The sequence below is a fragment of the Coenobita brevimanus genome, chromosome 94, assembly GCF_032717465.1.
Source record: "Coenobita brevimanus isolate Jiangsu-jjx chromosome 94, ASM3271746v2, whole genome shotgun sequence".
Taxonomy (NCBI): Eukaryota; Metazoa; Arthropoda; class Malacostraca; order Decapoda; family Coenobitidae; genus Coenobita; species Coenobita brevimanus.
This window is the reverse complement of record NC_137047.1, coordinates 5,406,253-5,428,329: the sequence shown is the minus strand read 5'-3', so window position 1 is coordinate 5,428,329 and position 22,077 is coordinate 5,406,253. Positions and strand designations below refer to the sequence as shown.

General features: G+C 39.8%; 1 protein-coding gene across 3 annotated transcripts in view; it reads left to right on the top strand.

The window, feature by feature from the left end:
• The window catches only part of GckIII (Germinal centre kinase III), a 169,907-nt gene extending 152,377 nt beyond the window's left edge, over positions 1 to 17,530 (top strand). For all 3 annotated transcript variants that reach the window (XM_080282612.1, XM_080282614.1, XM_080282613.1), the window contains exons 2-9: positions 1,739 to 1,964; positions 3,415 to 3,579; positions 5,825 to 5,982; positions 7,189 to 7,374; positions 9,834 to 9,976; positions 10,875 to 11,133; positions 13,146 to 13,469; positions 14,822 to 17,530. In XM_080282612.1, the coding sequence (XP_080138738.1) occupies positions 1,739 to 1,964; positions 3,415 to 3,579; positions 5,825 to 5,982; positions 7,189 to 7,374; positions 9,834 to 9,976; positions 10,875 to 11,133; positions 13,146 to 13,469; positions 14,822 to 15,031 (1,671 nt within the window). In that variant the 3' untranslated portion in view covers positions 15,032 to 17,530. The remainder of the gene's footprint in view (positions 1 to 1,738; positions 1,965 to 3,414; positions 3,580 to 5,824; positions 5,983 to 7,188; positions 7,375 to 9,833; positions 9,977 to 10,874; positions 11,134 to 13,145; positions 13,470 to 14,821) is intronic.
• Positions 17,531 to 22,077: the final 4,547 nt, after the last annotated feature.

Below are 22,077 nucleotides of genomic sequence, written 5' to 3'. Positions count from 1 at the left end.
AAGTTCCATGGTCGTCCCTGATTTTGTATCGTTGCTTGTTCGGTATGTGAGCCAAGTGCAAGCTCATTTTCTTTTCTTGTCTCTTCTACTTGAAGAAATATTTAAACTGGAGTTTCATTCCATCAGTGCGGCGTGATCTATCCATAAGACACTGTCTTCGTAGGATTATACTCTCCCGACATCCTAGCCCATCCTGCTCACTCCTTTTCACGTATTTAGCCCTCTACTGCTGTACTTATTTACCTTCATTCATTTTATTTACTTATTCACTCATTCATTCATGCCTTTCTTCTCTGTCACCTTCGTTCCTTCCTTACTACTTTCCGTCCTACCTGCCTGCCTGCCTTCGAGCCATCATTACTGTTTGCTTTCCATTTTGCCTTCATTGCTTCCTTCCTTTCTTTCTCTCAGGCAACCTGCTCCTTCCTTTGTACAGTATATGCCAGCATTCCTTCCCACCCATCTCCTAGCTTCCCATCCCTCACACTTGACATTCTTCCTTCCTTGCTATTTGTCAACCCATCTTCCCTTCTATACAGCAACCTTCTGCCTCTTCTGTCTCCCATCTTTCTGTTCCTCTTGCCTGCCAAATGAGTCTGTCTTCCTTTCTTCCTGCATAAAACCTATCTTCCTTCTCACCTGACTGCTGTGTCGACCTTAACTACCTTCTGTCATTCCTGACTGCCAAGTTAACCTACATTTTATTTCCCATGCCTGCTTACCTGGTTCTCCTTCGTAACTTGAAGGTTTTGTTATACTGTGTAAGTTGACTGTTGTAATGGTTGTTTTATGGCAGAGAGTGTATTATGTTCTATTCATATGTTCCATCTACAAAAGAGTTTCTTTTATTGGAAAGTACTGACTGTATGCTGTCTTTCTTATTAATGACGCACTACACTCCCTTTTCCCTCCATCCCATTCCTGCTTTTTATTTATTTTTTGTTCAGCAGTTCCACAGTCATTCACTCTCATAGCTGATCTCTTGTTCTTTATTCACTCCATGTAGGCAAATCACTGCACAGAACTGGCCTTAATGTACATGAAATTACCTTATTAAATCTGGAATTATGTAGTTTTGAATATGATAGAAATGACATGTAGGGAATCGAACAGTAATTGCCTTGAATTATCCTAAAATGACTTGACCAGGTTGGAATGGGTATGATGGACTGACTGGACGTGTAATAACATAGATAAAACTAGTGAACCCTGAATGAACCTGAATTGAAGTGTCATCCATAGTGGATGTGAAGTGCTGGAATGATGGCTAAAGCTCTTAATAGACCTAATGGGAGCATTCACAAACCACCAGAAGTTGCCAATCTTCACCTGATAACTTAATTTGAAAAATAAAAGTACAGGTACCATCAACTAAACTACTGTTCTTCATGTGTTTCCTGTATCACATTGTTCATAAGTATAATTTTTTGAACAGATGTGCTGAACTGTGCTGATGCAAAGCTTGTGTCAGGAATTTTTCACATTGAGCATTGGCATTTAATTTTCTGGCTTGTGCGAATTTTTCATCCTTCTGTTAGTGTTTGCAATATACAATACAGTTCATGTACTTTAAAGAATCTTTAGATGCAAGAAGCCATTACTTGTGACTTCTGGCTGTGACCCTTAAACCCACAAGAAGAAGATTGTGCTGTATTTTTTGTAATTTCATGGCATTGTACCAGAAAAGTATCTCAGTATCAAATTTAAATGACAGTATGCTTTTCTTGTCTTCTTACAGAAGGTGGACCCTGAGCTGATCTTTACCAAGCAAGAGAGGATTGGAAAGGGGTCTTTCGGTGAGGTGTTCAAGGGCGTTGATAAGCGAACAACTCAGGTGGTGGCCATCAAGATCATAGACCTGGAGGAGGCCGAGGATGAAATAGAAGATATCCAGCAGGAGATAATGGTGCTTTCTCAGTGTGACTCTCCATATGTCACCAAGTATTATGGATCCTATCTCAAAGGTGATTGATGTACTGCACTGTTGTACTGTAATTGATTATATGCACTGCCATTATGCATTGTTGTCTTGGTTCAGATTGGAGGTAAGTAATATAACAGCTGTTTGCAAACTGTAAGGAATTACAAGAGGATTTGAACAAATTACTGTACCTACCTGGTGTCAGACTTGGAAAATGAACTTCAGTGCAAAAAAGTGGCATGTTTTAGAAATGGAAGAGTGAAAAAAGACCAGGCTGGACATACAGTAAAACCTTGATATAACAGACTTCAATAGACCGGAATTCACTTTTATCAGACTTTAGCTGCCGGACTAAATTCCTATACAGTATATCGGAAAAAGTCCGATAAAGCCAGAAGCAGTCCGGACTGCCAGACCACTCCAGTTATGTTTACCACAACAAGTTAAATGAAAGACATGTTTATCAGTGTACAGTACAGTATTATTGTATATATATTATACCATTTGATTAATGTAATGAAGTTATAACACAGTGCAGTACTGCAGTAGTAGTCAAAACAGTTTAAAAACCGTTCATGTGATCCGGACTAATGTCTGATATATCGGAAAAAGTCCAGGTTAGCGGGGGGAATTCCGGATGTCGCTTTTATCAGAATTTTGCATTTTTTGGAATGGCTTTGGCCCCAATTAGTCCGTTATAGTGAGGTCTTACTGTATTAATGGACACATAATCAGCAAAGCAAGAGAAGAGAAGGACTTGGGGGTGACCATACAGGATGACCTATCACCAGAAAAGCATTTTAACAAAAATATTGGAGGGATGTATGGACTGGTTATAAACATGAGTGTGACTTTTAATAACATGGATGAGGAGATTCTGCAAGAGTACCAGTAAAAAATATCTATAATAAGATTGAGATTAGAATATGCAGTAATATGGTTGCCATATTTGAAAAAAAAAAAAACACATTGGCAAACTAGAAAAAGTTCAAAGAATGGCTGTGAAGATGATACCAGCTTGAGAGAGTATTCCTGTGAGGAGAGGTTGAAGAAGTTGAAGCTACCAACCCTAGATGAGAGAAGGAAGAGAGTAGATTTGATAATGATGTTTAGTGGCATAAGAGGATTGGAAAAAAAGGACAGAGAGGAACATTTTGTGGTTGATGATGGAAGACCAAGAGGATATGGATATAAACTGAGTAAAAGCAGATGCCATAAAGATAAAAAAAAATTGTTTAGCATTTCCAGCTGAATTATAGATGCTCGAAACTTCCTAGATGAGGTGGTGCTAGCAAAGACCATCCATGTGTTTAAATCTAGATTAGATAAAAGTAGACCCAGAGATAGGACTTTATGAGCTTAGCTCAATTCCTGTATGCTACAACTAGATAAATACGGTACACATGCATGCAGGTATGCTCACACACGCAGGCAAGAGATTAACTGATTGATTTTATATACATACTTATCATACATACTGACTGTTTCCACAGGCACAAAGTTATGGATCATCATGGAGTACCTGGGTGGTGGGTCAGCACTGGACTTGATGAAGGCAGGAAACTTTGAGGAAATGCACATTGCAGTTATATTGCGAGAGGTCATAAAGGGCCTCGACTACCTTCACTCAGAGAGGAAGCTACACCGTGACATCAAAGGTCAGCATATATATTCAAATATTCAGATTGTCCTATAGGTTCCATATAAATCCCTTAAAGTTCTAGCTTCATTGAAAGTGATAAAAATTCCAGTAGCCTTTTTTTGGGTGGAGGGGGGTAGGAGGGGGAAGTAAATGGATCTCATACACAGGTTTTGCTAAATGAAATATACAGGAATGAAATGGAGTATATCTTCTTCGTGTAATTTTTGTTTGTGCAGGAATGCTGTACTGGTTATTCTTTGATAAGGCAAGGAATTGTTTTCTTACCATAAAATATCCAGTTTACTGAATTTGGACATGGTTAGATTTGGGATGTTCATAAATCTTGTTGGTCTTGCATTATTTTTTAAGTATGTAGCTTATCTTATAGGCTACTGCAAAATCTTGAGAAGAGTGGTAAGGTAATACAGAAGTTTCTCTTCACTGCATCAGTATGTAGAGGTGCTACAATTAATATTCTCATTCCCCCCTCCTCCCCCCAAACACTGTATCATGATATACATCTCATCACTGATTTGTTTTATCCATGATAAGTCACCCAGAACTTTCCATGAGGAGATGGCAACATGATGTCACACTAAGCTTTTCTCATTCTTCTCCCAGCCCTTTAATTAATTTTGTCATCTAATTTTGACTCAGATATGAGCATTATTTTTCTTGCTTGAATGGTTGTTCATACATATGGTTCTTTGCATCTACACACTTAGGTTGCTGCCTCTGTAATGGATTAAACATTTTTCAGTAGTTTGAACATGGTAAGGAAGCTTCTTGATGGTAGCTTATATCATGCGTGATTACAGTTACTGGTACTTCTTGCCCAGCCATTATTAGATTTTTTGTCAAAAATGGGTTGTCTTGAGTACTCTGGAAACATTATCATCTTTTGTAGTTTATGTCTTAAATATGAGAATCCTGAAATGTGATAGTTTTGTCATCCTTCATGCTGAACCTCATGTTCAGGTTCGACACACTGCCTTGGAGTTAGTACATTGATAGTCAGTAGCTAGACAACAGTGTGGAACACCTTAGGATAAGTACAAGAACAAAAATAAAGCAAATATTAGAAAGGATGGCAGTGAAAGGCAGCTGTCCCAAACTGATGGTTCTAGCTCCATCTGATTAGAGATGTATGGGAATAGCATCCATGGTACCAGTACCTAATTTGAACAAGCAGAGAAGACATCAGTGACCTTGGAGGAAGCTCATCATGCTTTGTGAGGCATTATAAACCAGAGACAAGAAACACTGTATCCTCCCCTCAGCTCTCTTGAGTGTTGGGATGATCCTTCCCATCACCAGTTATAAGACTGTACAGTACTTGGGTGGTGAAATATGTGGCTTAAAGCCTCTTTATTGGGATGTCCTTAGGAGCGTAGAGTGAAAAACTTGTTTTTTGTGGTTTCTCATAGTTACATAAAGTCGGAGTAAACCAAAATGTATACATTATTATCACTCAAAAGATTAAACTGGATAGCCTTTAATACATTTGCAGTGGTGGATTTACTTTTGTTTCACACTATCATCTGGGAATGGTAAAACAAGTTGGTGAGGCATAGTCAGAGGGTTGAGACTTTTTCAGTATATTCCCTGTTTCCCATCATTAATGAATTAATCAAACTCAGAAGTTACACTGTCTGAATAGGCAGGATGTAAAACACGTTTGATTACTCTAGGTGGTAGAGACATGTGTAAATGCACAGTTCACAAGAGATGCCATCATAATTATGGCTTTATAATGAATGTGGTGTTAACATCTTCTTTCCCTTTTTTGTTTGGTTAGTAAATCTACAGGGATTATATATATATATTTTTGCATTTGCAAAGACCTTTATTTTAAATGTTTGCACAGATATGAGAAATCGAACTAGAATTGCAGTAGAGTGTAGTTTCACAATAGCCAACATAACAAAAGTTTGTTCACATAACCCTTTATCATCAATACAGTGTTTAGGTTTAAAGATGGGAAATCTGAATTGTGAAGATATTGATCATCTTTGAAATATTTTGTTTGAAAAAATTATCTCTGTGTATGTCTGTATTGATGTATACTGTAGCTTGATAAGTCAATACTCCTAGCATAAAAATTTACAAGCACAGGACTGTACATATAGTGGATTTTGGATTATCAGTCGCACTGATAAATTTTTTGGTCTTTTAGCATCATTGTTGTAAATGTTGTTGTGTAGACTGCATTCATAATCTCTAGGAGGATTGTCATTCATGTGACGTTTGATAATTTTCAGCTGCGAATGTCCTGCTGAGTGAGATGGGTGATGTGAAACTGGCTGACTTTGGTGTGGCGGGACAGCTGACCAACACCACGAGCAAGAGGAATACATTTGTTGGCACACCTTTCTGGATGGCACCTGAGGTTATAAAGCAGTCTGCATATGACTCCAAGGTTAGTATCCTCACACTACTCTTCTGTCTATCAGATTATCAGATACTGCATAAGTGTCTGGGGTCCAGACATTTAAGAGAACACTAATGAGTTGCTTACCTCTGAGTAGTATTGTGTGAGCATTATAGTACATGCTATTGTTTTCTTTTTAATTGGAAGTCAGAATAATGTGCACTGTATGCAGTGTTTTTATGTTAGTTTTGAGTGAATGAATGACATAGTAAAAGTTTTGTTATTAATGCAGTGATCCACCTAAATAATATGGCCTCTCAAAGCTATTCATGTGTGAAGAAACAGACACTCACACATTTTAGCTAGCTACTTGGATATTTCTGGGTGAAGTCCGTTGGTAGTAGGAAATATGGAGTGAAAATCTGATTGATTAACAACATTCCATTCCTTATCATCATCATCATCATCATCATTGTCACCATCATTTTGGTCTTCCCATCCATTTAGCCCACTTGATATCACTCCACTTACCCACTTTCTTCACTGTAACTCATCAGCCAGAGATGCCCAAGTTTGTGTGTGTACAGGCTACGAAAGTGTCTGTTTTGTGTCTACATCTATACATAGTGATGAGAGGGGGGGAGGGGGGTTGTTGCCTCAGTGAATGGTATTTAGTTTCTATATATGTGAAGTTGGATTAGTGAGCAAAATAAACCTACAAAGCACCTCAAGAAACCAGTTTTGTTCATAAGTTGAAGAATACGTGTACCTGTTATAGTATTGTGTCAAAGAAGCCACAGCATGTTACTTGAAGACCAGAATTAACTTCTGAACAGCCAGATAAAAATGTTAAGAGTGTATCATCCTCATTTAATAATAAGGACATTTTTGTATTCTAAAAATATAATTTTGCTGTGTGTGTGGGAAATCAGGCAGGAGTGATGATGGTGAAAACTATTTGTAATGTAGATGATTGATGCCATACATTAGTCATCATCATCATCATCATCTAATCCTGTGTTGCCCTACGAGGAACGTTGGAGCCCAGGGCTTGGCAAGTTGGTCCTGACATTTAAGATGAGAGTGACCAGCATGACCTATCCAAGTGGCATTACGTGAGCAGTAAACCCCAGCCACCCCTTGGTATATGTGGTAGAGGATAATGCAAATCACCCTTTATGTGCCAGAAGTAAAGATATGATGCATCCAGACGTGAATGTGGACTAATCATCCTCGTTTCTTTCTCCCATCTAGGCGGATATCTGGTCACTAGGCATCACTGCCATTGAACTAGCAAAGGGTGAGCCTCCCAACAGTGACCTCCACCCCATGAGGGTTCTCTTCCTCATACCCAAGAACAACCCACCCCAGCTTACTGGCAACTATAGCAAACCTTTTAAGGAATTTGTTGAGGCCTGTCTAAATAAGGATCCAGAGAATGTAAGTTAGTTGTATGATAAGAGTAATAATTTTTTACAATTATTTGTTGTTTTATGATGTTCTCAAAGTAGATTTGGGAGGATCTGATTGCATAAGTTTTATATGATATGAAATAGAGATTCCTGAAATATGTGGATAAAGGAAGTCTGTTGATTATAGGGTAGAGGAGTATATGAGTGCTTAGATGGTATGGTTATTTGGACAGAATGGATATGTACTGGTATGTGGTGAAAAAGGCAGTGTACTGTATATGAGTCTGATAGAGACGGAGTTATGGAAAGCCAAGGAGATAACTGGATATGATGTATGAATATGTGAGAAACCAAGACATACAAGTTGAGGAAGTAAAGCAATTGATGAAGGCTAGTAATAGATGAATGAAATATGTATGGAGATGCACATGGCAAGGGTTGCATTCCATTTCTAACTTTGCAGTCAATTGTAAGGGTTTCTGTCCCACAGGGGTTAATGGAAGGGGGGAGGGGAAACATTGTCACTCATATAGAGTAAATATCGAGGCACCTTTAAAAATACCTTGAACTGGAAAGTATCTTCCCAGACTCAGATGAGGAGAGCGTGCATGGTCCTATCTCTAGTTATAATACTTCATAATGTCTGATGACCTTTGCCAATCACCACTGTGTGCAGACTCATTTGATGCAGTATGAAGAAATAGAGAAATCAAGACTCAGGCAGGTCCTGGTGATGCAGGTACTCCAAACTTCACTGTGTGAAAATGAGTTTTGGGCTTTGCCATAACATGTTTTTTCACTCTGCATTACTTTTTTTGGATGTACCTTAGAGGTACTAGGAGAGCAAGAACAAGGAGTAGGCCCCAGGGTACCGTAGAAGCAGCAGGAGTACAAGAACAAGGAGTAGTCCCCAGGTTACTATAGAAGCACAAGGAGTGCAAGAAGAGTAGGCCCCAGGGTACCCTAGAAGCACCAGAAGAGCAAGAACAAGTAGGCCTAACAGTACCCTAGAAGCACCAGGAGTGCAAGAACAAGGAGTAGGCTCCAGGGTACAAGCACCAGGAGAGCAAGAACAAGTAGGCCCCACAGTACCCTAGAAGCACCAGGAGTGCAAGAACAAGGAGTAGGCCCCAGGGTACAAGCACCATGAGAGCAAGAATGAGTAGTAGACCCCAGGGTACCCTAGAAGCACCATGAGAGCAAGAACAAGTAGGCCCCAGGGCACCTTTGAAGCAGCAGGAGAGCAAGAGCAAGGAGTAAACCTCAAATATTGAGCACCTTGACTGAGAGTGAGAATTTTCTCTCTCCAGAGAAACCAGAGCAAGACAAATATTGAGTTCTTTAAGGTTCTGTTCAGCAAGCCTTTATGTGGCTCTCATTAAGGATCCCCATAGCCTCATCCATTTTTTTTTTCCTCATTTTTATCAGATGGTATTCTTAATCATCATACCTCCATTAGTTCTAGTCTTGTTATTCACCAGCACAACACTCTGGAAAGTGCAGGAAATTGATGCCTTCATGCAGTGGCACTGATATAGCCATGCAGTAAATGTCTCTCAGTTCCCCCCTGTCCTCCAAAAGGAGGATAATTAACAGTTGGGGTATGACGGTTTCAGCCTGCAGTCCACCAGGTTCATGTTCAGATGAACCTTGGGCCACAATAACAGCACTAACACACTGAGAGTCGCTCAGCAAGAAGCACTGGCGCTGACAAGGAGCCTACACATGATGATGCTGTGCACCCTGGGTAGAGCAGCTGTGGCCTACACCAAGGAGCCAAATCACCTCATACCGTATTTCCCTGTGCTTCATAATGGGAAGTACACTGGTCCAACTCCAGTGAGATACTGTCTAACACAAGGAGGCACCAAATCCCTACACAGTGTATGTACTGTACTGTACTGTACCTGTAGAACAGCCCCCTCAGAAGTAGTTGCATGCCAGTGGTCAATGGATCTGATCAGCCAGACATTGGGGTAAGCAGCAACAACAACAGTAATAATAATCACTGTTCTTATATACATTCACGGTCAGACCTCCAGCACAGGCATCTTGAATGCAGAATTTGTTTATACACAGTCGTACAGTACAACCTCTAAAATTTGAAGTGCTTGTGTCCAAAAACTACTTAAACATTTGAAAATGTCGAACTACTCTATTTATTATTCCATTATGTGTGTTTTCGCTATCCAAGCAGTCCTCCATTAACATATCTCACTCATATAATGAGAACCATCTGACCAGATTCATTGACGTCTTATAACTTGTCTGACAGGGGGGGAACCTATTGGACCGTTTTTCATATATACTGACCATAGGTCTGGTATAGCAGGTCCATACTGGACGTTGTATATAATGAACAATAAGATATGCAGTCCACCATTGCCCCCAGTTAGTCTATGATAATGAAGTCTGTATTGTATTATATATTTGTATTTTAGATTAAATAGCAAAAAATTCTGTAATAACACTGTCTTCTCTTTGCAGAGACCAACTGCCAAAGAATTGCTCAAGTTTCCATTTATCCGTAAGGCAAAGAAGAATTCTTACCTCATGGACCTGATTGACCGTTATAGGTTATACCGGGAGAACCACAGAGACACAGACACTGATTCAGATCCATCAGACTCGTAAGTCATAGTACAGTACAATATTGGTTTTCCTTTATAGAAGGCGATATTCTGCATAATTTGTTGTGATCATTATAGCAGACTAGATGTTGCTTCTTAATTTTATTGTATTGTCATCGCTGATAATTTTTCATTACCCTATAATTTTCTGTCTAGCAGGGCTGAGGTAGTTGTAGATTTTGAAATGAAAATGGATATAGTATCTACTCTTCATTTCCTCACTGGAAACACCCTGAAGAAGAGGCTTTTGTGCAACGTCTGATGCATAAAGGCATTAGAATCATCTGAAAAAGCTGAGGAGAGTACCTTACTTTTTGTCTCTTGTTCAAATGCATTACAAAGCATGTTGACTATCACCCAGGTTTGGCAATGTTTTGTTCACTCATACAAAGCGAGCACACCATTACACGTTTTCCCTTTGGGACGGTCTGGGAACTTCATTTTTGCTGGTGTCAAGCAAGCATCAGCATCTTTTCTTATCTCCAGTTTACATGTTTTCCTTGGTGGTAGGCAGTGGCGACCATCATCCACTCACCATGGTAGATTTCACATGACCCCATTATTTGGTTTATGGTTACTGCCTGGCATTGTTACTGGTTTCTTGGGTTACAGGAAACTATTAGAATTGTCACCCAGCTTAAAGTCACCTAAGAAGTTGGGAGATGTGTGAATAATGGTCACCACCACCTACCTTTGAAATCAAAGTACATTTGATGTGGAAGCATAATGGACAAAGGATGGAAATACTGGAACAGAGTACTGTATTTATGAAAATGCTCATGACAAGGGTTACACCCCCCCCCTTTTTATCTTGGCAGTTATTGGAGTGGTTCTTGTTTTCAGTTGGGTGGATGGATGAATGAACACCGTATGTTAATGCAGTGTTTGTGTTTTGCAGGGAAGACAGCAGAGTGGAGAGTGATGTAGAGGATACTCCGTGGGTAATGACAGTAAGAGCGCCACCTCAAGGCCTTTCACCAACTGCAAATACTACCCCTGCCCCTACAGCTGCCCTGACAACTACCACTTCACCCACATCTGCGTCTCCTCCACATCAATACAATAACCAGTCCCCTTCCTCCACTACCTCTCCCATTGCACACTCTCCTCCAAAGGAAAACAATGGAGTCTTATATAGAGAAAAGGCATCATCACCAGTAAGTTACTGGACCATAATTAAATGCAGTACAGTTTGTTGAATTGTGTATTTGTGTATAGCAGATAATTTACCAATATTGATAGCTGTAAATCGTCTTAAGCTTCACTACTTGAACCCCCTGAAAATGGACTTGATAAGATGGCATCCTTCCTCCCTGCCCCATAACTGTGACATATATCTTGAGCTATTCCAGGAGAAGTTCAGCATACATACTGGAATTTGGGCCAAAAATATGAATAAATTTTCCTTCAGGTGGATAAACTAGAACAGATAATGACCTTGAAATTTGCCTGCCAACATTTGAGCATCCCACCCTTCTGTCTGGTGCCCATAAAACTGGACTTTGATGAAATTAGGGGGGGAGGGGGAAATGGTAACTTCAGAACACTGTAATGTTTACTCATACCGTGCTAAGGGGGGGGGAGAGAGAAACCCCTCTACACTGGCCAATTTTGGATTTTTTTTTTTTTCTGGCTAAATGGGCTTAGTGTATCAATATAAGATCCCTGGCACTATTAAAAGTAATCACCAAAGCCAGAAAGTTGGTTGAATCAAGTCAGGTTGGCACTGCTCAACCTCTGAAATCTTCAAGGGTACTGAGAGAGCAGAGGGGGTGTTAGCTTGTGAACCAATTTTGGATTTTTTTTTTTTTTTTTTTTTTTTGGGGGGGGGGGGAGGGGGTAAATGGGGTTAATACATAAATATAAGATCCCTGGCACTAATAATAGTAATCACCAGAGCCAGAGTGTGGTTGAATTGAGTCAGGTTGGTGCCACTCAACCTCTTAAATCTTCAAGGTTACTGAGAGAGCGGAGTGGCTGAGAGCCTGTGAAGACTGTCACTCACCACCCGTGCTCCTATAAATCAGTGTTGTAAGCGTAGTGGAGAAATGTCAGAAGTTAGCGAGATACGTTATTACCTTCCATTTTACTTCGGTTGCTTGCGCTTACTTCTCAATTCTGCAGTATGTAAATCTTTGTCACTGGCATTTCTGTAGGAGATGTAGATCTACATTGTGAGCGTCGTATGGGTTAAACTATGGCTCATATTTTTCTCTCTCTCTCTTTCTCCCTCTGTATCTATCCATGGGGTGGTTGGGGTTTATTGTTCATGTAATGCCACTCAGGGATGAGTGAGGCTGGTCACCCTTATCTTAAATGATAGGACCAGCTTGCCTAGCCCTGGGCTTCTACGCTCCTCTTGGGGCAACATAGGATTAGATGATGAAAATATATATATATATATATATATATATATATATATATATATAAACTGTTTGTATATTATTACTTCATCTAATTCTGTATGAGCCAAGATACTTTCACATTTATAGCGTTTGACTTAGGCTGAAACATCGTACGTACCGGTAATTACTTTTCCATTACCATTACTTATAAACCATGAAATACTGTCTCAACTATCTTAAAGCAAATATCAAGACAGGAAAACAAAGCTTAAAGCCTGTTATTCAACTTAGTATAGAAAAGCCAAACTTAAAAACTCTTATTCAACATATGGAATAAGGAAAATCAAATTTAAAGCCTCTTAATTTAACTTACAGAATAAGGAAAACCAAGCTTAAAAACTCTTATTCAGCATATGGAATACAGAAAACCAAATTAAAAGCTGCTTATTCAATTTAAGGAACAAGGAAAGCCAAACTTATGCCTCCTCTTCAGCTTAAGGAAAAACAAAACCCAAACTTAAAGCCTCTTATTAAACTTACAGAGGCAGTAATTTCTCGTTGTAATTTTTTTTTCCCATTGCTTTACTTGATTATTGAATCCACAGTAAACTACAGAAACATTGACTATGAAAGGCTCCTCAAATTACAGTTCCAGTTGTATCAGAACATTTTTGATAATTGGAACCATCTCTTACTAAAAATGAGGATTGGCTTTATGACCATTTTCTTACCAAGTATGTGTCATGACTTTTCTGTAATAGAACTGTTAGGAGACTCTTGCAAAAAAATCATAGGTAGAAAAAAAATATTTATTGTATTCTCAGACTCGACCCAATTCTGTGGCTCCACCGCCTCCTAATGAGAATGAGAAGCGTCGTGAGTCCCGGAATCTGGATAGCAGGGTGGGAGAACCTCACACCAATGGCGATGATGCCAGGATAGACGAGACTGAGCGTAACCAGTTCAATGACCGCCGCCACAACCACAGAGACAACCGGTCGAGTCTAGTGGATGGGAGGGAAGTGAAACGGCCAGAGCATCGTCACAGTGCCTCACATCCACAGCCACCGCGGGCCAAATCGCCTCCACAGCAAGTGCCCACAGCCACTACCACTCTTTCAGGAGTTGTCCTTCCTCTCATTTCTGAGGTATGCCCCTATTTAGTCAAGTATCCGATGATTAACACCCTTCTCTGTAGTGTTGATATGTCATAGCTTAAATACATTTATCATTCATTTTTATTTTTATTTTGTTCTCAGATCTCTGCTTGCATGTTTGGTTCTAGCACAGATTTGTAAAGTAGGAGTACCCTCCATCCACTCACTCAGTATAGTGCAGCCTTTTGGTGACTACTGTAAGTGACAAACCAAATGGCTTCATGTAAAACAGAAAACCACTTGCTCTGTTAGGAGATAACAATATAACCAGTGGTCAACTGGATTGAGCCTGTAATGGCTCATATCTTGCAGGTGGTTGGAGTTAATTGCTCTCATAATGCCACACAAGGGCAAGGGGGACTGGTCACTCATACCTTAGAAGTTGGAACTGAGTAACATACCCTTGAACTGCTATGATCCTGATTGGGGGGGGGGGGAAGTTTGGATGATGGAAGGGTGGATTCAGTCTACTAGTATATTCATGCAGTAGTTTCATTTTGTTTTGTTTTGTTTAATTTATAAAGGCTCCAGCATGTTGGCTTGCGTCGGTCATGATCACCTGATGGCAGCTCTCCATGCTGCTTGATTTCTGGCAGTCTCCTTATTCAGTTCCTTTTATGCTGAGGTCACACTTTGTGACCTTATCCCAGGTCTTTTTTGGTTTGCCTATCACAACCTTACTGCCGACATTCACACTTCTCACTTTCTGCACCCAGTTGTCATCCCCCATCCTCTCCACATGTCCAAGCCTTCACAATCTGTTGTACCTCTCTTCATCACATCATCAATACATTCCAGTCCCATCCTTGCTCTTAACTCTTACAATCATAAACCTAGCCCCCAGGCCTTGCATTCAAGGATGCACTGTACATTCATTTAACCATTGACGTTTCTGCACGATTAAGCCCGCGAATATCCTCTTCCCCTACTACTTAGGTCTGTCAAGTCTCAACCATACAACATAACACTCCTAACACATGTCGTGTACAAAAACCTTTAGCACTGTGGGAGGAAATCTGTTGGTTCCACCCCATGAGCAAATGATGATGGTGGATCCTTGTCATGAATGGCCAATAACTTCTGTCTCTGTGTGGGAATAATAATGTAGTGACCTAATTGTTCAGCACTTATGTTGCAAATAGCCTTGCACTTCTTGCAGCACAAGAGGGGAGTGAGATTGCATCTGTGTGTGTGTGTGTGTGTGTACGTGCGTGTGTGCGTACATGTGCATGTGCACACACTTGTGCTTGCACGTGCGCTCATGTGTTTGCATGCATGCGTGCTTGCATGTGTCCATGCGCTATGGGAAAATATTTAGGATAATTTTAATTTTTCCCGTGCAGCTTCAGCGTCGGCATCGGCAAACAGGTCGAGGTGTCGACACCCACCACCGCACTACAGATGCTATTGAGGAACTCAAGTCAGCATTTGAATCAGCGGAGCGCTCCAGCCCTGGGGTTACAGATACTTTTATCAGAGACCTATTTACTAAGTTGCTGCCCAACATGACAGAAGCGCGGGTGAGGCAAGCACATGACAACCTTACACGGTGAAGCCTGGCAGGCAGCCACTCCACCCCACCATACCCCTCTGCCCCACAACCCACCACATTACCAAACAACACTCAGTGTCAACAAAAATGGAGAATTGTATACTGTGCCACCACCAAAACTCATTGGTTTTTATACCTCCTCATGGAGGTTAATTTTTGTATACAGTCTCCATAGCTCCTGAAGGATTGCCTTTTTAAAAATCAATATTTTGTGTCAGCTAATATAGATAAAAAGTGCTGTTTCTGGGAAAATGGCTTCAAGGTAAAAAAAAATTGGAGGGGCTTACCTAACAATGCTTTTCCTTTCTGAAATCATGAAGAGTGATTAAACCACTTTTCTCAACCTGATCAGTATCGTGTGATGAATAACAAGAAGTGTATTGAGTAAGATTGAAAGACAGTATGTATCAATAATTGAATCAGTCATGTACAGTGTATAATTTTTCCCATTTCTTAAGTATTATAAGGTGTGTGAACAAAAATGGATGTTGTCGTTGATTCAGTATTGATGAGATATGAAAATAAAAAGATTTCTGACAGAACTCTGAAAACTCCTGGACTGTTTCATTGCTATAAATAAATGATGGCACTGTAAACTGAGATTGGACTTTTGTGCTGCTTATTTTAAAGTGCTTTGTGTAGTTACAGATCATAAGGAGAGTTTGATATGTATGTAATTCAAAATCTCCTGGGGTTATGGCTGGCTACTGGCTGCAACATTATATATGGAAAAAGTTACAGTTTATGTGCATTGGGAAAAAGTAGTGTTTAAAATGTGCATTTCCTACTTTCTGTGACTTGCCACAATGATAATGTGTTTTCTGTCATCAAAAGATTACAAAATAGATAAACATCAGGAAGAGAATGAACTTTGTATCATACTTATGTACATACAGTGTAAGTCAAGTGATGTGTGAAATTGTAAATAGCTGCCCATTTTAAGCGTAAATAAATCAAATCTGCTCTCAATGGACTCCAGCCTCCACACTTTTTTATCCATATCAGTAGTTCAAGAACTGGGCAACTGTATATTTTAATTTCCTTCATATTTAATTGTACTAGCTATATTTAATCGAATCAGTTTGATAGTTGATTAACAATATTTTCATGGGAAGGGGCAGAGATCTAAAGCATTATTCTAAATTTTAGTAAACGGTTATAGGCATTGATATAATGGGACAGAATGGGGGATATTAAATGTAGAAGTGTGGATCACATTTGGAGTTGATCTTTTTCAGTCTCGTTAACTTTTAGTTGGGATAAAATTGGATAAAACTTTGAAAACTCTGCCACATGTCCCTTTGTGATACTTGCCTCTTATTATTTTTAGTAGCCAAAGATGTTACTACATACTGTATTTATTTGTTATTTAGTGTTGGAGACATAGTAGGTTGTAACCCAAGTTTTTCTATTTTCATTGTAGCTATGTGTTGCAATGAAAAATGCTTGCCTTAAAAATTAGTTACCTTATCAACATTCCAGTCCTGGTGGGAAATGTTTTCTTATTAAGAAATTGATTTTTGTGACTGCATATTTTCAAGTTTTCTGTTTCATATTAATACACAATCACACCATGCCCATAACAAGTATTAGTCGCTACAATATAAATAAAACTTACATTTATAGGCATATATGATTTTAAGCTATTTTACATCAAATTAGCCTGTCTTTTCACTGAAAAATATTGAAATATTAAAGATGCAATGTATACATATACTGTATTTACAAATTATTGCATTTAGATGAAAATATAACACAAAGTGCTTGAATACTTGTTTTTTAATTTGTAATTATGCCCCAGAGTACAGTATTGCACTGTATTTTGTGCTACACTGTTAAAGAATTTAGTTTTGTGAAGTTAGCAAGGTATACATTAATATTTGGATAATAATATGGACATTTTCAAAAGTTACTTTGTTCAGTCTTGCTCAAGTTGAGCAGTTTCACATGAATTCCCCTTATTTTTGATAATGTGTTGATGATAAAAATTTTCATACAGTACTGTGGTACAATGTATTGTATGCTTAGACTAGTTTTTAAAAAGCTTTATTCTCTTTAGTTAATATTTTCCATTTTGTAATCATGGAATTATTTTTTCTTTCATTTTTAAAGTTTTAGCATATGTGCCTTTATTTTCAGTTACACTGCAAAAATTCACTGAAACATACACAGCAACATGTACAAGTAATGTTCACCTACTCTTTATCCCTCCCCTCCTTTTTATTCAAGATGTTTCTTCTGAAAGCATGAACAGTATATATATTTGTTTTATATATTTTGCCGTTCTAAATGTTACAATGAAATATTAATTCCATCTTCCACATTTTTGCCTTCTGGGATTATTCTTAAGAACTTGTTTGTGTACATATTAATGGCCCTTACTCCTGTTGATGCCAAGTATTGTAAGTAAATGATTTTATCTTGTTGTAGAGGGGACTTATTTTGTTAAGCAGACTAGTCCTCTGACATTGTATGTACAGTATAATGGTTGATGAATTAATAAATCTAGTAGAATAAAGGTGGCTTTTTATACATATATACATCTTTTTAGTGTAGTGTAGTGATTAGGAGAGTTAATATGCATTACTACAATAAATGTCAATTTAATGAAATGAGTCATTACCAAGTTGATTCCTGAAATTTTGCATCTTTCATACTATACAAACTCTCAACTCTGAAAAGCTTGGGTCCAGTGGTTCTAAGGAAAATGGAAAATTTTAAAATGCAGCCTCATAATGATAATTATGTAAAATAAATAACCATGTAGTATACATCCTACATTACCATGAAAAATACAAAGTGCTATCCATAATTTTCCGGGCTGTGCTATATAAAACTGAAAACTCACCATAGCTGCTATTGACCACCATCAACCTTGATGTAGTTCCCTTGCACATTGATACACCAGTCCCAGCGCATCCTCCATTGCTGGAACACTCCCTGGAAGTACTTTTTGACGAGAGTGTTGAGAACCACTTGCTATTCCTTCTGGATGTCCTCAGTGGTATCAAAAGGTATTCCCCTTTTTAGATTGATCTTCGTTTTTGGGAACAGAAAGAAGTCACAAGGGGCCTGGACAAGAAGGTTTCAACTTCTGAGGTGAGTCCAAGAACCTCAGTGCAGACATCAACATATTGCTGCATTTGGTTAGCCGTCAAGAACCTAGGGACAAATTTGGCTGCGATGTGGTGTATGCCCAATTCTTCAGTGAGAATCCTCGACATGTCCTGTAAGCAATTCCTACTTCCTTACAAACATTGTGAATGCTGCAGTGTCGATCCTCACAAGTGAGCTGCTGAATTTTGGCAACATTTTGAGGAGTTGTGCTGGTTGAGAGCCTCCCTGTGTGGTTGATGTCAACCGATGTTTGACTGGCCTTGAACCGCGCATGCCGCTGAAACACCTGTGTTTGACCAAGAAATTACTCACCAAAAACTTGTTGAATCATTGCCAGGATCTCTGTTGCATTTTTCCCGAGATTCACACAAAATTTTATGTACATTCACTGTTCCTTTTTTATATACATCTCAAAAATCACCTGACGTGCATGACAGCAAACAAATGAACTTCACTAATCCCCACGTCTGCCTAGCTCTGTGCCGCGTGGCACACTGACTCACAATGCATGTTAGTTCTGCCACCTGGAGGTGCATCATGCTACTACAACCCACTTAGGCGTCTTGATACCAGTTCGGAAAATTTTGGATAGCACCTCGTAAGGTACCTTTGATCATCTGTTCTTATACCATCCATCCATCATCCAGTCCTTTACAGCCCCATCAGGGGGATAGTGGCCTGGAGTTAAGTTACTCAGTTGACATTTAAGGCATGGGTGACCAATCTCACTTACCTGAGTGGCATTATCTGAGCAATAAACCCCAGCCACCCTTTGGACGTAAACCCTTGACAGTCCAACTGTTTGGGAGTACCTTAATCTATTAGGTGACCAGGCATCATTTGGTTATATGGTAACTACCCAGCATAGGAAAGTTTCTTGAATTACAACAATGTTTTTCAACTGTGGAATCACCTGAAGGCAGCACTAAATTAGTGAATGGATGGTAGGCGCTCCCACCTATCACAAAACTTGTGCTGCAGGAAATAACCACTACTTTTTATCTTCTCGTAATTTTAAGGACCCCCAAGATAAAAGATAATGTGGTAGTGGGGTGAGGGAGTAGAATATGCAGTCATGGAGAAAAGAAAATGGTTTAGGGAATGAAAAAGGGATGGTAATGGAGGAATACTTCTCAGCTAAATGTACAGCCAGAAAGGAGGTAGCTATACAATATAGTGCAAAATCAGAAGACATTTACTGAGTAACCTGAGTTGTGCTGAAAGGGAGAATGAGGTATTTAGGGTGGCTAAACAGATGATGAGAGAAAACAGATATGATCAGTGAGCAGTGCGTGAAGAATGGTGAAGGAAGGCTAGTGGTGGATAGCGAGGATATTAGGGATGCTTGGAGAGCATTACAGCCAGTTGCTGAATGAGGAGTTTGACTAGAATAGGGAAAATTTGGAGACAGCAGGTCTAGGCCCTTGGCCTCTGGTATCACAGGCAAGGCAATCAATAAAATGCAATTGGGGAAGACAGTAGGTGTGTCTGTGTTGATTTCTCAGATGTTGAAGGCCTCCAGCAACACAGGAGTGGGTTTAGTTACTGAGTTGACAAATTCTATTATGTATGAATGTGTTGTTCCAGATAACTGGCTGAAGAGCGCGATTGTAAATGTATATAAGAAGAAGGGTGAAGCTCTGGAAAGAGGAAACTGTAGAGGCAAAAGCTTTTGGACTGGATAATGAAGGTAATGGAGAAAGTTTTGGAAGCTATGATAAGTGAAAGAGGGAATACTGATGAGATACAATGTGGAATTATGACAGGCAAAGGGATCACTGATGGACTATTCATTATTGACAACTTCAGAAAAAAGATGTAGAAAGGAAAAGAGTTAAATTTTGTTTTGGATGATCTGGGGAATTCTTTTAACAGATTGTTCAGGGAGGTGGTAAAGTGGTTCAAATTACCTTAATGGGCCTAAATGGCACTGAACTGACACAATAGGACTGACAGTGTCCCCAAATGATCCAAGACAAAATAGATATACAGAGCCTGACTGGACATGAAGTGGCATTAAACCTGAATGGACCTAACCTGTTCTGAATGTTCTGAATGAATGCCCCTGAACTAAGCTGGTTCAGCTTTTAAGGGTCTGAATATCAAATGATCTAATTGGACCTGACTGGACCTGACCTGACTTTAATGAACTAAAACATGATTTAAACTAACCAACCACATTGAGCATGGCTAATATGATCTCCAAAAACTTTAACAGCATCTGAAGTGGCCAGTACTAACCACTGAACGCAATATATATCTTATCAGCAAATGCAAGAAAATCATAGGTCATTCGACTGTTACTTTTCAGACAGCTCTTCTGGTTGAGGATTGTTCCAGGTGATGTTTGGCCTCACTGAGGTCACTGAGGCATTCAGAAATCTTATTTACAAAGTATACCGGTATGTTTTATTATGGGCAAACAGACAGACAGACATACAGGCCAACACACGCACACATACACATACAGAAATACGACTCAGTCATTGGTGGTGTGTGAGGCTCCTTTCTGTAATGTAAAATTCACACACACACTTGCATTACTTCCAAATGACCCCAACATCCGCAAATATACCAGCCTGACCATCATCCACTCACTTGTTGTAGTGCTGCCTACTTCTTCCTTAGCCTTTATCATTTTCTATGCATGCTCTCCTCTCTTCCTATTTCTCCCATATTTCATGTCACTTCTTATTGCTTTTCTTTCCTTTACAGGTGGCTTTACATTGAGTGACAAGCCAAATGGTTTCCTATAAGCCTAGAAACCATTCACAACGCTGGGTGGTAACCATATAACCAAACCATACGTGCTCCCTACGTGTCAACGAGTGGGTTGGTGGAGGGTTAGTACCCCTCCCCGTAAAACAAATAACTCAAAGTCAAATGGCCACCCCTTACGGGATTATTGCGTCTGGCAATAGATAGATAGATAGACCGACACACGCAAATAATGGAGTGCGGGTGAGCGAGAGTTGCAGGTGCCCAGCTGCGGCGCCTGCTGACCTATAGTGCACCTGCATCCCCTTTGTGATGCTGCGTCAACACAAAGGCTGCTGGATGGCTGATAAGGGTTCCGCTGGTCGGGTCCTTCAACTCAAACAACCGGAAACCCAGAGCGGGGCTACTCCAAAGACAGATCCAGAGCATGTCTTTAACAGAGCCGATGACCTATAACGATAATTTATAAAATAGTTGCCGGAAAACACTTGTTCTAAGTGCATCGTACAGCAGTGCAGCCCATGAAATATTTAAGAACAGGGTTGTGCATCAGGAAAGCTAGAATTCATTCAGGTGCAACCATACCAAGCATGTTCAAGTAAGGATTAGACGAAATGTTTTCTCACCTAGACAGATCCGAGCTACATAGACGAAGTATATGGTTCAAACATCCTTGTTAACCAAGACGAAAATTCTCACCTATCTAAAGTCCAGTTCCCAACAGCGCTGGAGGAAGAAAATGACATAACCACGTTTTTACAGATAAGGCTTGGGTAAGTCCAAGCCTTTTTTGTAGGGAGGCCCACTTCTACACAGTGTGCACAATAAATAATCAGAAATGGGGCCAATGGGAAAGCGAGCTGTGGCATAACTATGGGGAACCTAGGGGACCAGTCGCCCCCCCCCTCAGCCAGACCCTTCACCCCTTCTGACCCCAATTTGAAAATTTGAAGTATGTAATAATTATGCGCACATTATGCAGCGGATGTACCCCCCCCCCTCATTATAGGGTTTAGCCCCACCTTGGGAGGCCCCCCCGTTTGTGGAGAGCTGGCAACAACACTGAAGGCAATGGGTCTGACCAAAGTCCACATATATATACTTTGGATCTGACTGGGGGACCCGGCCCCCTAGGAGTCTGCCAAGGGGGCTTGGCAAATGAACCTTAAATAGGCTACTGAGCAAGTAGTCTTTATACAGATGGGTCTGGTT